General features: G+C 40.3%; 2 protein-coding genes across 6 annotated transcripts; one reads left to right on the top strand and one right to left on the bottom strand.

The window, feature by feature from the left end:
* Positions 1 to 746: 746 nt before the first annotated feature.
* On the top strand, positions 747 to 11,102 carry tgfa (transforming growth factor, alpha). 2 transcript variants are annotated; one of them, XM_085274556.1, is made up of 8 exons: positions 747 to 809; positions 1,016 to 1,102; positions 2,140 to 2,310; positions 2,418 to 2,597; positions 6,375 to 6,489; positions 7,882 to 8,031; positions 8,131 to 8,222; positions 9,504 to 11,102. In XM_085274556.1, the coding sequence occupies exons 2-8, from the start codon at positions 1,060 to 1,062 to the stop codon at positions 9,509 to 9,511; spliced, it is 759 nt and encodes a 252-aa protein (XP_085130682.1). In that variant the 5' UTR covers positions 747 to 809; positions 1,016 to 1,059; the 3' UTR covers positions 9,512 to 11,102. The 2 variants fall into 2 exon arrangements, with proteins under 2 accessions (XP_085130682.1, XP_085130683.1); XM_085274557.1 differs by having other exon boundaries at positions 767 to 1,102; positions 2,433 to 2,597.
* Positions 10,343 to 16,390, bottom strand: hdhd3 (haloacid dehalogenase-like hydrolase domain containing 3). 4 transcript variants are annotated; one of them, XM_085274554.1, is made up of 4 exons: positions 16,311 to 16,390; positions 15,142 to 15,179; positions 14,467 to 14,801; positions 10,343 to 14,191 (listed from the first exon to the last, which is right to left on the bottom strand). In XM_085274554.1, the coding sequence occupies exons 3-4, from the start codon at positions 14,794 to 14,796 to the stop codon at positions 13,799 to 13,801; spliced, it is 723 nt and encodes a 240-aa protein (XP_085130680.1). In that variant the 5' UTR covers positions 14,797 to 14,801; positions 15,142 to 15,179; positions 16,311 to 16,390; the 3' UTR covers positions 10,343 to 13,798. The 4 variants fall into 4 exon arrangements, with proteins under 4 accessions (XP_085130680.1, XP_085130681.1, XP_085130679.1 ...); XM_085274555.1 differs by lacking the exon at positions 16,311 to 16,390 and adding an exon at positions 15,850 to 16,037; XM_085274553.1 differs by lacking the exon at positions 15,142 to 15,179 and having other exon boundaries at positions 16,047 to 16,378.
* Positions 16,391 to 16,422: the final 32 nt, after the last annotated feature.

The following is a 16,422-nucleotide window of genomic DNA, read 5'->3' as shown; positions in this document are numbered from 1 at the left end:
GCAGATAAAAGAATACAAGATTTTTCTTTTAACATATTAGGAAACATGCTTTGAATTTCCAGGTCACTTTTATTTAGTGTATCTGAGCACTTGTGTTTTCAGCTTTCTCGAACCTGATAACAGCTTGCTGGCACTGTTAGCTAAAGGTCGGGGAATCACTACACACATAACAAACTGTCCTCTGAGTTTCTAAATACCCACCACACATGTTATGGGATCGCAGCCAGTCAGAGAAAAGATATTCTGGTCTGCACCAAACTGTTGGACAGATGAATGAACAGACGGAGCAGCAAAGCTGCAGGAAACCCCAAAGAAGCCAAAGAAGAAAACTCTGACTAATTTTGAAACCTAATGATATTAATGAGGCAACACTGAGGCGAAAAAAAAAATTCTTATTTAGGCAATCTCTAATGAAAAGTTGCCTTAAAGGGAAATTCTGTACTCTAATTGGCATTTAATCGGTTAGAGTGGATAAGAATAAGAATGTTTTATCTTTAAAATCATTTAATATTTATTATTGGATATTTCTTTTTAAACTTGATGTAGCAGGAGTGGAGAAGACGTGGAGAAGGACATCTCTCTCACACTTTAAATCAGATTAAATATTAATACATAAAAACTGAACTCTTACATTTGGGCTAAGAATTAAAAAACAAACATAGATGTCATACTGAGGTCATAATGGGATGGTACCCCTCCTCCTCCTCCCTCCCTGCCTCTAATTGGTCAGCTCTGACGGGATTACACACCAATTTCCTCAACTGAACACTGTGAAGTTAAACCCTCGGACATCCAGGAAGGCAAAGAAGGTAAAGTCGACCGCGGTTAGTTTTCTGCGCCCCAAAAGAAGCTGTGGATAGATCAGATGTTAATGTTTGACACTAGAGAACAGGTCAGGTGTATGCTCGCCGGATTAAATGTGGTCTCTGCTGATGGTCGCCGCTGCGGCTGCTGCTTGTCCCGGGGTCTGCAACACTAATGACTGATATGGCTTCTTAACACACCCGCGTTTCAGTGAAACTGCTCGTCATATTCCTGCGGTTTGGAGAGCTGCTCATCATGATGACTCGGATTTTCTGGGGAACAATTTTACTCATTAGCGGTGAGTAGCCAACCCTGCAGAAAAGCGTCCGATTGTAATCTCACTCGTGAAAGTGACGTCAAACGCTGTGTTAAATGTTGAAAAACAATTAAATAGAAATTAAACAAAGTTAATAAGCTTGAATGTGAGCATTCCTCCCCCTGTGCTTTCTTTGGGCTCTATTATTTAACGTTATATAATCATTAAATTGAATAACTTTATTATTTATTTATTTTAAATGGCTTTAGTGGGTGTGTTTTAACTTATGTGGGTGATCTACTTGGACTAATTATTCTATCGACTATATTTGTGACTGGAAGGTGAAGAGTGTGTGCAGTCACATTTCTCATAATCGTTTGGTGTCAGTCATCACCTTAAACAATAAACCACCGCGCCTATTTCTAGGATCTATTTTCAGTTTTTTGGTTGTAATTGCGTGTCTTCACGGGACCAGCTGTATTTATAGTGCTTTCATCTCATCCTTTTAGTGGGTGCTTGACCCTGTTACTATTGTTGGGTGCCTGTTACTCAATGAAGCATTAATATCAAATTGAAGAGTAAGTCATAATGGTCCATGAGTAGACTGTTAGATATAACCTTCAGGTTGATCGTAATAAGGAGAATATGAGACACCTGGTTTTCATTTGGAGGGGTATGGAAGCTGCTTTCTGCCACTAAACAAAAACATTGTTATTGTTAATATTTTTTGCCATCCATAAGTCAGAATTTCAGGTTATTCTGTTACTGTCTCAATTTTGAGTAATTTTCTCAGAGGTTTGAGTTGGAAAGTGGAAATTTTGGCTTATAAAAGGAAGAAAAAAATATTTTTTTTTTGGTCAGAAACAAGCTTCTATCGATGGGCAGCAATCAGATTATATTAATATGTATTAAAAAATGTTTCTATAGGTACTTCTACAATATCTATGGTACTCGATAGTGAGTTAACAGTGAAATTTGTGGTATTTTTGTCCTGCATGGTTTGGGGTGTTAATCCCATGTGTGTGATATTCACACTATACCTGCCCTACATTAACAGCTGTTTATGTTTCTCTCTGCAGGCTCTCTCTTTACCTTCGGAGCAGGGCACAGCAGTTCAGTAACTATTGAAGCCAATATTTCCATCAGTATAAACTCCACTGCTCCTCCAGATGCCTCCAGTAGCAGCTCTGCGGCAACTAGCAGCACAAGCACAACAATTCCAGCCACAACCAACATCCCTACAGTTAAAAGTAAGCAAGTCATGATCCATGAAAATCTAAGGTCATGATTGAGATGTTTTCCACATGCCGCTGTCCTTTTATCCACTCTCTCTGTATCTGTAATCATATGTTAACAGGTTCTCTCTTTATAGTCGGACCAAGGCAGACAAATGCAACAGTTACTGATGCCACCATTTCTATTAATGCCACCTCCTCTGCTGCTAACACCTCAGCAAGCAGCTCTTCAACAAACACCAGCAGCAGCGCAACCAAAAGCCTCACTGGAACCACTACTATCAACATCCACCCTGTTAAAAGTAAGTTTCAGTATATGAGTATCACAAGTACGTGAAGATGCAGAGGAAGTCTAGGGTCGCTGTCAAACCATCTATAGGAATGTTTCCTGCTTTTCAAGTCATATTTCTGTTCATGGCAGCACACGTATACAATCACTGCGATGTTTCCCAACAGTGCATTAACATTACGCAGACAGTGTGGCGCGCGCTGATAATTGATCCTCTTAGTGTGAGTCAGGGAACAATTATGTTAAATGAAAGATTAGGGCCAGTGTATATGAGCAGTATACAATTAGCCGTTTTACAAAAGCTGCACCTACAGTGTTGAATTATTATCTGAAAAACACCCTTTCTTGCCCTAAAGGATGTATTCATTCTCAGTCCTACTTCAAATTGCCATCAAAATCACATGGAAAGTGAGAGGGGTTGTCAGGCAGATGCCTCAGGCACAACGGAGCGCTTTCACAGAGTCTGAAAGGAGGAGACAATACATGTAGACTGCAGTCCAACAGCCCATTTACCGTTGGAATGAAGTGTGTGACGAAGGCAGCGTGTAATACAACTATCTGTCTGGATGTTCATCGCTCTCACAAAGTGGCATCTGTTTTTGGATGGTTGTGCTGCATTCACATTTGTTTGAGTCAGTAGTGTAGGAATTTGGTTGGCTGTACTGCCTACGTAAAAGAAATGTCATGTTTTGTCCTTGTGTTCGTTTAATCGGTTATTTTTGTCCTGTTGTTTTGTTTCACAGGGAAAGCTGAGATTGCTGCTTGATAAAAAAGCTGCATTGTAGGCTTTATTTTTTTTGTTAAGAACAATGCAACCTGCAGGGATGGGCACTCTCCTGAGTCCCAGTAAGACTGATGGGAAAAGATTTTGTTTGCATCCTCCCACTGGGGGTTTTCATTGACGTTCTTTACTGTAATTGTTCCTCTCAGGTACAATGAAAGACGTAAGCCACCACAAAGCCGTCCGCAGCTGGGAACTAAAGTCTACCGTTTGTGGCGTGGGTGTGTCAACTGTAGGATTTCGTAGGTGGTGTTGTTTCAGGTCTTGGTAGATTTATACTATTTTTAGAGTTATCACATCCACCTTTGTCATCCTGACTATTGTAAATACAGGCACTGGGATTGCATATGATTTACAAATTTTGGGTAAAATTTACAGATATGAAGAGACTGAGTTAAAATACTGAGCTCCTGTAGGCTGCTCATTTACCATGGGTACAGTCATATTAAGCAATCTGTTTGAGCCTCCTTTTGCTTTCAGACCTGTCTTAATTCTTCATGGCAAACACTCATCAAGGTGCTGGAAACATTCCTCAGAAATTTTGGTCCATAGTGACACGACAGCATCCCACAAGTGCTGCAGATTGGTCCACTGCACATGATGTGACTTTCTCATTCTACCCCATCCCAAAAAGTGCTCAGGTGTTACTAGGGATGGGTACCGGTATCCGGTGCCATCGTTCTGACATAAACGGTAGTAACCAGACTGAAAAGCAGAGCACATTTCGGTGCTTTATTTCCTGAGATGTCATACACTTTAGATTCTAGCCAATCATTTTACGTTTCCGAGGATAGTAGGCGGGTCCAGGTACATACGTTCTTTTAGAGCAGAGCTACAGATTAAAACAGTGTTGCCAACTTAGCGCTATATTTAGCGAGTTTTCAGACCCCTTAGCGGCTTTTTTTCTAAAAAGAGTCGCTAAAAAAAGACGTGAAAGTGCGTATTGCTTTTACTCTCAACAAGCAGCGGGTGCTGTAACGCAGTCAGTTCTTCTTTTACTCTTTTACTCTTATGCTGTTTTGTGGATCACAAAGTTTAAAACTACTTAAACACACACACAAAGTAACTCACCAGAGTGCCTATTTCGGGTCACTTTTGCCGGTCCAAGCCCGGGTAAAGGAGCAGGGTTGGAATTGTGACATTAAAAAAAAACAACAATAATTGCTAAAAGAAATTTAATTTGTAGTTCTAAATAAACTCTAAATGCATTTACGTTTTTTACTCACTTTGTCTCTTCCACGATGTTATAATCTATTATTATTATTATTATTATTATTTCTCTGCAATTATGCAAATTAGGCGATGACGTCATTTAGCGACTTCTAGCGACTTTTAGGACAACCAATAGCGATTTTCCTTACTGAGGAGTTGGCAACACTGGATTAAAAATGCCCAAGGCGAAGTGGTCAAAAGTCTGGCTGTACTTCACAGCAAAATATGCAAACTCAGCAGCCTGCAACAAGTGCTTTAAGCTGATACTGTGATACTGTCAAAGGAGGTAACACCTCAAATCCGATGAAACACCTGGCGACGCATAGCTTTTTTTTTTTTTTTTTTTTTTTTTTTTTTTTTTAAAGCCGAAAAATGCGGCTGTATTTGATAGCTTGCTGAGACCTCACACCGTGCACATCTACTGCGCGTGGATTGCCTGTTATCTGGAGTAAGCAACATCCCCCCAAAACCCCGAAGAGTAGAGTCCTGGCCCCTAGCCCTGCCAGTGTAGCAGAAATGATAACTGATGATGATGCAGCAGCAGCCGTTCTTCTCTGCGTGAGTAGCTTAATGTTGTTCGTGTTGAGTAGGCTAACCACGTTATTACATTAATGCATGTAAGGTGAACTAGCAAACATCATCATAGCTACATGCGGCTGTCTTCTTGTTTGATGGCAGATACTCCCTTCACCTTGGCCAAAAAGGCTAAAATGACCAAAGAAAAAGTGGAAAACAGTTAAACATGAGAGGTTTTTGGACAAAGTTTGTTTTTTCCATTGTTTAAGCACTGCTTCCAGCCAAGAGTGATGCCATAAATCCCCTATAGCTGCAGAAAAGGCTAACATTGTTATCTTTTTACAAATAAACAGCTGAACATGAGAGGTTTTTGGACCAATTTTGTGTTCTCCATTCTTTAAGCACCGGTTTGAGCACCATTTAAGCACCGGCACCGTTTCAAAAGTACCAGTTTGGCACCGGTATGGGATAAAACCTAAACGATACCCTTCCCTAGGTGTTACTAAGGGAACCAAAGTGTGCCAAGTAAATATCCCGCATGCCTTTACATCACTATCCTGAACCTACCATCTGAATGTTGCAGCATGCACTCATCTATCCAAGCATGTTTTTCCAGTCTTCTTCTGAGCAATTTTGGTGGCGCCAGGCAAATCTTAGCCTCAGTTTCTTGTTCTTCAGGAGTAACACCCAGTGTGGTCTTCTGCTGCTGTAGCCTATCTGCTTCAAGGTTTGTCAAGTTCTGCATTCAAAGATGCTTTTCTGCAAACCCTGGTTGTAACAAGCGGTGGAGTTACTGTTGCCTTGCTTTTGGCTTTAAGCAGCCTGGCCATTCTCTTCCCATCACCTCTGGCATCAACGAGGCATTTTTACCCAGAGAGCTGCTGCTGCTTTTTCAGTCCATTTGCCGTCAGACCTAAAGATGAGAGCAGGTCAGCAGTTTCTGAAATGCCACCACCAACCAAACCACATTCAAAGTCACTTAAATCACCTTTCTGCTCCATTCTGATGCTTCAGGTCGAACCTGACCATGTCTACATGCCTAAATGCACTGAGGTGCTGCCATGTGATTGACTGATTACATATTTGTGTTACTGGATTGAACAGCTTTACCTATAAAATGGATTTCTACTAGCTAGCTACTCTACCAAAAGACTTTCATTTTGGTTATTAGCTTCAGTGTGAAACACTACTGCAAAAACACTCTGTCAACTTTAAACATGGTAACATCATTAAGATCAACAACATGAAGAGTAACACCAACATTATGTCTCATCTCAACAGAGTTTGTAGCAGCAGCGGTTCGGTCTCATTTCGACGACTGTCCAGACTCCCACCGACACTTCTGCTTCCACGGCACGTGCCGCTTCCTTATACTGGAAGAGACACCCGCATGTGTGTAAGTTAGCGGATTTATGGTTATAAAACACCACCTTTGCATCCTGTCTGTGGTCTCACATGAAAAACAACACTTTTACAGTTTTAAAGCTGAAACTGTTTGAAACTGAAATTTAAGGCACTGCAATCCTGCTGATGTACAACCTGCTGTTCAAAAGTGTTGCAACACTGAGCAAAATGTAAATCCAAAGAATTATTTGAAAAACACGTCAACGTCCCACTGAACAGAAAATGATACCAAGGCAGTGTTATGTGAGCAAGATCCCCTCATCACCTCTGCCTTTGGTGACAGTCTGCACTTTGGGAATGAGGAGACCCATTGCAGATGTTTTGAAATCTAAATGCTTGTGATTATTAATTTCTGTAGAATATCAGCTGCTCAAAACTTTGAGATCTCCTGGGTTTTTTCTTTTTGTTTGTTTTGCTTTTTGGTTCATAAAGCTCCAAACACTTAAACAAGTCAGGACTGAAGACTAACTAAGCAGTCTTTTTTTCTTTTTTTTTTTTTTTTTCTTTTTTTTTAAATATATTCTTCATTTGGTTTGGGATCGTCTTGTGGAAACAATTAAGGCCTGCTTGAGCCATTAGACCATCAGTGAGTGCATCATAATCTTATTCATGTCAATGGAGTTTGCAGTGTTTTATTATCTCAAATACACAAATACATATGGTTTAGTCTTTATGGCAGAATCTAAAGCTGCTTTTGTGGATAAAAATACAAACTTTTGTCACTGATGTTGTGTGGGTTTTTATTATTATTATTTTATTCCTGAGCTAACGCAATGATGTCCAGTACAGGATATTTTTAATGTTTTTAAACATTAAAAATATCCCGTGGCCCCAGTTTTCAGGCCTGAAAATTGTGGCCAGTTAGTTCTTACAGAGAGTTTCTTGGATTTTGTGAATCTTTTATTATGTCATATACCAATACAGATATTTAAATCTCCATATTTGCATAATTGTTGAAGTTTGACCCCCCCCCCCCCCCCGTCTTTACACCTAAAAATAACAAAAAACCAAAAACGCCTGCTTTACAGGTGTTACATAAACCTAATTATTTGTGAGATGTTCCACCGGGTGTGTAGGGTTTGTTTTTGGTATTATATTGAGCCTTTCTATATAATTTTTGGTGACCAGAGATAATTCGAGCCTTTAAATCATTTAGTTCACATCAAGATGGCCCTGTTCTGTGATAGTGCTGTTCTGCTACCCTTTGCAAAATGATTTAAAAACAGATTTACATTTTGCATTCTGGTGTCTGTGGTATCAATATGATTCATTGGATGAAATCACAATCTTTAACTACAACTGTTGTAACTTTCCATTTTAGCCAGCAGTGGTGTCATGAAAGTCCATCAGCGGCTCTTTTTCATCCAGATTTTCTGTGTTGCAGATGTCATCCAGGCTTTATCGGGATGAGGTGTGAGCATGCAGACCTCCTCGCTGTAGTTGCAACCAATCACAGGCAACAGACCATTGCCACGATGCTGGTGTTGTGTGTGATTGGGTGTGTTCTCATCATGGTGTTATGTACAGTCTTACAGTAAGTTACATAAATATCTTGTGCTGTAAGCAACAGATTAATTGAAAATTAGATGAAATTGATGCCACAGTGAGTTTGCTTGGTCTATTTTTCTTCCAGCTGCTGGTGGAGACAGGACTGTCGCAGGCGCAGCCACGCACATCACCATGTTACAGAAAAGCACGGCGTGTCCTGCTGTCCATCTGAGAGTGGTACTTGACTTTACTTTCTTATAACAAAGTGCATTTTTAACTTCATAGTTCCACTTACACACTGCAGGGGATGCAGTATCCATTAGATGAATATGAGAGGGTGGAAGCTGAGAGCAGTGAAGACTGTGGGCAACTAATATGGGCTGTCAACATTTGTCGTGTTTGCACAGAGAGTGCATCCATTTATCTGTCTGTGATTACGGTTAAAATTTTCTGTTATGGACATTATTTTTAATGAAATCATTTCTTTTTCTCAATACTTCCTGACAGCTGTGTGTGGCTCAGAGTTGTTTGAAGAGCTTCTGCATTAAGCACAAACAGGCCACAGAGATTTCTAGTAAGATATTGTCAGGGACCCTTTTTAGACTAGTGAACACCAATCTGTGAACATGTTTGTGACTGGTGTAACTGGACAACAATGCAGATAGAAGGTGCAATCACAAAGATTCAAAACGCTGGGAAACGGACATTAAAAAAACTTGGCAGATAAATGTATATCACATAACGTTTTTTCTTTCAAGGTCAACTTTGGACTGCTTGGAGTACTTTTATTAGTAGTAGTTTTTAAATTCTTATATTTTGCCCTCCGTTATCCCCTTGAACTGAATTTATGATGTGCGCTTCACCCCACCCAGGCAGTTGAGGCAGCTGGTGGCCCCTCCCCGACTGCAGTTCTGCTGTAGCACTCTTCCTATTGCAAGGGAGTTTGTTCTTCCCACTGTTACCAAATGCTTGTGTTGGGTTATGTGTTATAGTTTTGTAGGATCTTGACCTAGCTATATAAAGCAACTTGATTGTGTAGGTCTGGCCAGTAAACTGTGTGCTGGTGCATGCTGGCAAAATATACTACTTTAAAAGTCTTGAACCGTTGATTACTAGAACTTTGAATTCAGTTAAAAGTCCCGCTCCTGCTCCTGACCTCTCCATCATTGGGATTGCAAACTGTGGTCTCTTCAGGTTATAGATGGAGACCCAGCTCTCATCAGCAGTGACGATCCCCTGTAAAGGTTCGGTTAGTTGATAGTGATTGTTATTTTTAGATCATTTCCACGAGGGAGCTAAAAATAGAAGGCCCTCTGGAAGTAGGAAAGGGGTGCAAAAAGTAGAGTTTCTATGGAAAAAAAAATAAAAATAAAAAAAATAATCATCATACCTCATGTACCACAACAGCGTCACCAATTTAATGTTCGTCTTTTGTGGAATTTGTTGATAATCTTCTGAATATTAACTATTTAGACAATTCCTTAACATAAACATAAATGTTTGGGCTTTGTCTTTCAGTGGTCTGAGAAAACATCTCACTTGAACATGAGCTCTTCGTTTCATGCCGTGTTCAGTCTTCCTCATCTGCCTGGTCCTCAAACCCCACGGCTTGCATCCAAAGTGGTACAGCAGGCCAGAAGGGAAGTGATAATACAGTATCTTAAGTGTGACTGAGGTAGGCCTCCTTCATGTGGGAGGTTAAATGCTCCATTTCTCCTATCTGATGACTGGGACCTTTTGGACTTCAACAATCTAGGAATGTGTTTGCTTTGCTCTTTGATTCTACGAAAATACTCAGAATTGCAGCAGACTGTTTGACCCTCTGAGACTGATGCTGCCGCCAAATCATGCATGAGAAGAGCCCTGTGTGTCCTGATTAGAGTTTATGGCTGGCCTAAAGGACATGGGAATTTATCTATAAGGCCATTAATCACCCTGTGTGGATGCTGAATAGAAAAGGCGTTATTTCAAGCTGCAGGACAAGAATAATTCACTTGAGTCATACATCCCCAATTCCTATTTTTGTCTTTTAATATCTTTGCACATTTTCATCAGAACACTATGAGCACGAAGGACATTTTAATAATTTCTGGTGTGGGGAAACCGGTGCTTTAACATGTTTTAGTGTCTGTTTTTAGGGAAGGAACTCACTTCACTCGACAGAAGTAGAAATTGTTAGACTCATGCACATTGATTTCCTGATCTTAAATCAAAATGTATATGCAGAGACTGCAGCTTTAAGTTATTCCTGTAGCGTTTTTGATGAAACTTTCTTTATTGCTCCTGAAGCGAAAATGGTTGTCAGTTTCCGTTTTTTAATTCCTAAGCTGTACCTGTACATGTGCATGCATCAGAGGTTCTTTGTTTTTTTTTTCCCTTTTTTTTTTTTTTTTTTTTTTAAATTTGCAAGCAAGAACTCTACCAACACGAGTGGCCACTTTATCCTACAGTACCTTTGGAAAATTGCGCTCATCTGCAAGCTTCTTCACTGCTTATAAAAAAGCTAAACAAAACAGCACTCACTGCACGATGTAGACACTTAAACGCATCCACATACGAGAGATGCCATTTCTAACTGCCTGAACGAGCACTGATGGGACTAAGCACGCGGTTTGCACATATACCCCTAAGCATGCATGCACTTAAATCACAGCTTTTATTTTAAATGCAAAGCATACGAGTGCCGTGTTTATAGCAATGCTCAAAAAAAAAAAAAAAAGGAAAAGGGAAAAAAAGCCTCTGAAGTTTAAAGTGGTTATTTTGAAATTTCTAAATAATTTTATGTTACTGGTAAGGGAATTAAAGGACAAATTGACACTATTGTGAAGCATGTGCACATGCTTTGTGTGTTCACTGTGAATGTGATGGCGTTTCTATGCCAAAAGCCTCTGAGTGGATGATAAACTTGTCTTTGTTTACAGTACGTGATTTTTGCATTGCAGAATTTGCATGTGTATTGCAGGATTGAAACAGATATATTTGGGGGATTTGCTGGGTGAACACATCCTGCTGTTGAGCTTCTCATGCATTATCCCTTTATGGTGCCAGACTTATGCTGGCACAACTGGAAAGCCTCCATTATTTGTTTTCCAATGAAGAATTAAATATGCAAGTGTGTGTCTGTCTCTTTCATATGTCTCTTAATTGCTGTTCCATCTCTCAAGTCTCTTTTTCTATTCCTTGCGTGACCTTCTTTTCACTTGTGAAGCGCTCGCTCTCTCAAAATACCCTTCTACTCTATTTTTCTGTGCCATTGAATATTTCAAGATGCAGTAATGCCAACATGGAACTCTGAACCCCAGGCACATTTGAACAAAGAGGTGCAGTCTTGAGTGCTTTTATGGCTGAGGGAAACGTTTTGTCCAGCTTCTGCTATATAGCCATTCAGCCTGTTTATTTATTAATTTCTTTATTTCACAGAATCTATACCCATTCACATTCAAACATTCATCCTCCAATATGAGTCCGCTTCACGTGCTGACATGCTGGGCTTTTGTTTTGATTGTAAGTCACTGGATTGACATCTTCCCTCATGACATGCTGCACCTCCTCTGCTCTTCCCTTTGGCTCTCTGCATGAGAAGCTTGGTTTTGGTTTTTTTGCAATCCCATTATGCCTGCAATTGGATTTCTGTGGAGCCCTTTAGAGCCGTCTGGCTGAGCTACTAAACCAGCTTTGAATTAAGCAGCTCTTACGGATGACTCCCTAAAGATATACAATACCCTTCAACGTACAAGCATTCGTACGGGGAAAAATTTTACTGGACACGACTCAAGGTGAAAATACGACTTGGGGAAAAAAATTTTTTTTTGAACACTGTGGGAGGGGTGTCGTCTTTTTTTTTTCTTTCTTTTAAAAATTAAAAACATTGACATTCTTCCAAAAAAGATTTAATCCGTATTCTATAAGAGGCTGGAGCTTGCTGTAAATAGCAATTCCACTTTGGTCTCTCTGCAGCTCTTTTGATCCTCAGTCCAACATTCCCAGTATCTGCCTCTGACCAGATGGTTTAAAGTGGGTACTTACAAAGGTATTAGGGTTAAGCAACCCTGCCTTGTTCCCCTCACTGCTAAGCACTGAGAAATATCATTAGGGATGATCAGAGCTTTTTAGCTCCTGTAAAGCGGCCTGCTAATGAATAACCTTTTAAAGAAATGTACCTGCATAGCTGATGCTGAGCACAAATTGAGAGAATGCAGGCAACTTTCAGGACACTTTATTTTACAGCAAGACTCCTGCCATGATATTTCAGCTGATCTGTGGATGTTTTATGTGACTTGACACAATCAATTGCAAATACATTTGCTGCCTACAATTCATAGCAGCTCTGCTCAAAGCAGATGGTTACTCGGTTGTTTTGTATAATTTCCCTAAATGTGGGGACAAGTTCCAAATAACCGATTATTAAAAAAGATGGTAAAAGAATTGACATGTCCTGAGTGCTGCAAAAACATTTCTGGGCTTGTCTTCTAAAACAATTCCTCCAGTGGTTAATATAAACTTCTTAATTTAAAAAAAAAAAAAAAAAGTTGTAGTCCTCAGTTATGCTTTCCACTGGCACTACCTTGGTGCCAGCAGACATTTTAGCCTGATGGTGCAGATATGACATTACAGAGAAGCAAAGACACAAACTATAGACTTCAGTGCTGATTTTTTTTGCAGTCAACCACCTTAAAGTCACTGACATCAATAAAATATAAATCAAGTCAATGCACACAGCCATATAGATGTGCTCAATACGACCTCACTGGTTATTTGTGCTGGTCTTATTATTTCAGAAACCACTGATCAACTGGGATCTTTCCCAAACAAGCATCTTTAGGGTTTACAGAGAATAGTTGATTAAAGAGAAAATACCTGGTGAGCAGCAGTTCTCTTGCAGAAAATGCACTGTGGCTACTACAGGTCAGAGAATAACCAGACTCCTTTGAGCTGATAGGAAGGCAACAGCATCAAAACACGTTACATCCAAGGTATGCAGAACAGCATTGCTGAACGCATAACACCTTGAACCTTGACGACCACACAGGGACTTCAGTCAAACAGGAAAATTAACACATTTGGACAGTAGATTAGGAAAAGAAAGTTGCCTCGTTTGATGAGTCTCGATTTCTGCTGTGACAGTCAGTTGGTAGGGTCAGAATTTGGCTTAAAACACCAGAAAACCATGAATCTATCCTTTGGGACACTGTACCAAATGAGCCGATTATTATTGCGCAACATGTCCACTCTTTTATGACCACAGTGTTCCCATCTTCTAATGTCACAAAGCTCAGATCATCTGAAATAGTTCTCTTGGACATGGCAATGCACTAAAATGGGCTCTAGTCTCCACACCTTGATCCAACAGAGCACCTTTGGGATGTGGGGAACAGGAGATTTGCATCATGGATGCGCACGTGCCAAACAGCATATGGCAATTGCATGCCATCATATCAACATGGACCACAATCTCTCAGGAATGTTTTCAGAACCTTGTCGAAGGTCTGACAGTTTGCTGCCTCACTTCATATTCTCTATTTTCAGAGACACAGTATAGTTAGAGGCTTATTTTTCCCAACATATTTTATAATACAAAGACATGAAACATAACTATACAATATGTTAAGATTTCTTTACATTTTTCTATCAGCATTTCATTTGTCTTATGAGGATGAAGTAGTTTGATATACTTAAGTCAACAGTCCATACATTATTTCGCTAATTAAGCCAGTTTGTTCTGAGTAGATTTCACTTGACACCGTTTGTTTCTACTGTAACCAAACAAATTTCCCACGTGTGGGACTAAAGGTTATCTTATCTTATGACTCATGTTAGTTCATATGCTGCTGGAGCCGTGACGGCAGCTCATCCAGTGAAATCAGCCGATGCTCCCTAGGAACATCGAGTTGGCCATCCTTATGTCTGTCTAAAAGGAAGCCGTGAATACCCATAGACCGAGAAGTGAGGTAATCATTAACATAATGGTCCCCAATATGAGCTACTCTATCAGCTGGCACACCACATTTTTGCAGTGCCTGACTAAAGATGGCCGGACTGGGCTTTGCTACACCAGCCTCTTCTGATGTTATTAAAAAGCTAAAGTATGACAACAGCCCACAAACGTGTAAGATTGCTTCCAGGCGGTTGTCAAAGTTGGACACCACACCCAGCTTCAGTCCAAGAGAAGAACAACTCTCCAGAGCCTTCTTTGAGTCTGGAAATACCTGAAACAAAGGAATATTATACAGTTTAATATGACATTCTCCAAACATCGGGGGCAAAGTTTAAGTTGCTTTACAAGTCAGATATTTAATGTGCTCTGTTCTTCTAGTTCAGTATGAAATGCTTATTATGATGATTATAGTTAAAAGAAAATACACATCCTGTAGCCTTTATTTATATATTGTTGCATAAAATTTAAAAAAGCATTATTCGAGGAACTGTTTAAAATCTTTAAACAAGGTGTTTTAGGTGTATGAACGTGTCAGTGATCATTTACCTCCCAGTTATCTGCGCTGCAGAAGTTATGGTAAAGATTGTTGGCTACTGTGTTTAGCAAGTCTGGCTCCTGTACACCACACTGAGAGAGAGTGTCCCGCACCACCCCCCTCCACCATGACTGTCCATTCAGGCCCTGACTGATGCCGTAGTTTGGGTATCTACTGGAATACTGTCGATAAACCTGCCGGAAAGCAGCGTCGACCTCCACAGGACTGAGGCTCAAGCCCATACGCTCTGCCTCCTTGCAGTACTGCTCTCCCACAGATGAGCGCACCTTCAGCAGGGTGTCCTTCACATCCCATAGCACCCAGCGCAGAGGAGCTCGCATCACACCTGATGGACACCAAAGAGAAGACAACAGCTGAGCAAAATATGAGTTATCTAATCAGGCTGTTTCACACAGAGAAACATGTTTGAATATTATTAACATTATTTATTTTCTTGTTACGGGAACTGTTTTTCAGGGTGACGATTTTAAGACATTCAAAACTGCTGCTGTAATACTAAGCGTGACCAATTTGACCACTGGTCAACAACATTTCCTGTATTTTATTACACTTTTATTATTGAATATGTTTTAATTCTAGTCTGACAGTATTTGCTGAACCACAGCGTTTATTAGCCACAGTCATTAATGATCTATTGTACAATTGCTTGTCTCTGTCGTACCTACCAAGGTGTGATGATAGTGAAAGTGGCCAGTGGGTGACACTGTGGAGATTCGTGTGAGATTCATGTTTTACATTGAAACTGCAACATAATCCTGGCATTACTGCTTCAAATATTTCACTGTATCACAAAGCCTCACTTTGCCCATTATTAGATCTTACAATACAAGAGAGAAACCCCAACAACTGGGTAATCCTCCAGAAAGCACTTGATGACTGTTGGAAAGAAGAAATTACTTTTCATAGGAAGCAAGCCTATCCCAGCTACCATAGGGCGAAAGGCAGGGTATAACCTGGACATGTCACGAATATGACGCACAGCTAACAGACAGAGAGACAGACAACCATCCAAACTCGCGTTCACACCTATTGCCAACTTAGAATAACCAAATAACTAACGATAACTAACCACATGTCTTTGGACTCTGGGAGGAAGACAAAACTCACGCAGAAAGGTTGTGGAGGAACTCAGGTCTCACCGCAGGACCTTCTTGCGGTGAGACAACGGTACTAACCATCATACCACTGTGCTGCGCAGGTCGTCTAATGCTATTAAAATACTTCAGATCCTTCTACTATCCACGTACAGAGGTGTCTGATCTTCCAGGAATGGCGATATTATTTTCAAGGAGGACTGAGTGGTCAGTGTGCAATGACCTCATGTTGATCTCTAATCTGGAACATAATAAAGTTTAGCTTGGCAGCACATTTACCATGGGGGTATACCCTGCTGGATAAGTCCAAATCCTGTTTCGTTGTGTAGCTCCAGGTTTCAGTTCAACTCATATTTGGTTTTAGCAACGTGTTTCTTGCCCCCGAGGTCACCATAATTGGATATGTAAGAGTGGAGTTTGACAATAACTACGTAGCGTTTCTCTGACCAGTGTCCCGTGAAAACAAACTAACGTACCTGCCCGCACACAGCAGTTTAACAGCAGAGGCCAAAGCTTCAGCTTACAGCAAAAACCTCAAATTAGAAAAATGCCGAAATGATACTGAAGTCTTCTCAGCTGTCAACGAAAATAAACAGCGACTAAAGTTAGCTGCCTGCTTTCTTCTTCGTCCTCTTTTCCACTCTGTTCTCTGAGTGGCGGCTGCTACTGCCATCTTCTGAAACAAACCGTAAAAATTCACACACAAAACAAACAAACAAAAAAAAAACCCAATAAAATACCAATTATTCTTCCACGTCTCCCAGCTTGTTACTACACACAATAAGCGGCTGTTTAATAATTCTGGTGGAAGCTCTGGTGGCGTTTCTCTACTTATATAAGGACTAAAATAGC

This window comes from Mchenga conophoros, linkage group LG5 (assembly GCF_057382185.1).
Source record: "Mchenga conophoros isolate Kocher_MC1m ecotype Shallow Benthic linkage group LG5, M_conophoros_male_GT1.1, whole genome shotgun sequence".
NCBI classification, from domain to species: domain Eukaryota; kingdom Metazoa; phylum Chordata; class Actinopteri; order Cichliformes; family Cichlidae; genus Mchenga; species Mchenga conophoros.
The sequence above is the reverse complement of the archived record's forward strand: the minus strand, read 5'-3'. Positions and strand labels throughout refer to the sequence as shown.

What these genes read in the sequence shown, in the direction of transcription:
- tgfa (XM_085274556.1), top strand. Translation starts at nt 1,060, where the DNA reads ATGATGACTCGGATTTTCTGGGGAACAATTTTACTCATTAGCG. An exon ending in GAAGAGACACCCGCATGTGT is followed by an intron (nt 6,490 to 7,881) that starts GTAAGTTAGCGG and finishes TCTGTGTTGCAG; the next exon opens with ATGTCATCCAGGCTTTATCG. An exon ending in GTGTTATGTACAGTCTTACA is followed by an intron (nt 8,032 to 8,130) that starts GTAAGTTACATA and finishes TTTTTCTTCCAG; the next exon opens with CTGCTGGTGGAGACAGGACT.
- hdhd3 (XM_085274552.1), bottom strand. Translation starts at nt 15,238, where the DNA reads ATGCCAGGATTATGTTGCAGTTTCAATGTAAAACATGAATCTCACACG. An exon ending in TTCACTATCATCACACCTTG is followed by an intron (nt 14,802 to 15,141) that starts GTAGGTACGACA and finishes GGTGTCCATCAG; the next exon opens with GTGTGATGCGAGCTCCTCTG. An exon ending in GCAGCGCAGATAACTGGGAG is followed by an intron (nt 14,192 to 14,466) that starts GTAAATGATCAC and finishes CCTTTGTTTCAG; the next exon opens with GTATTTCCAGACTCAAAGAA.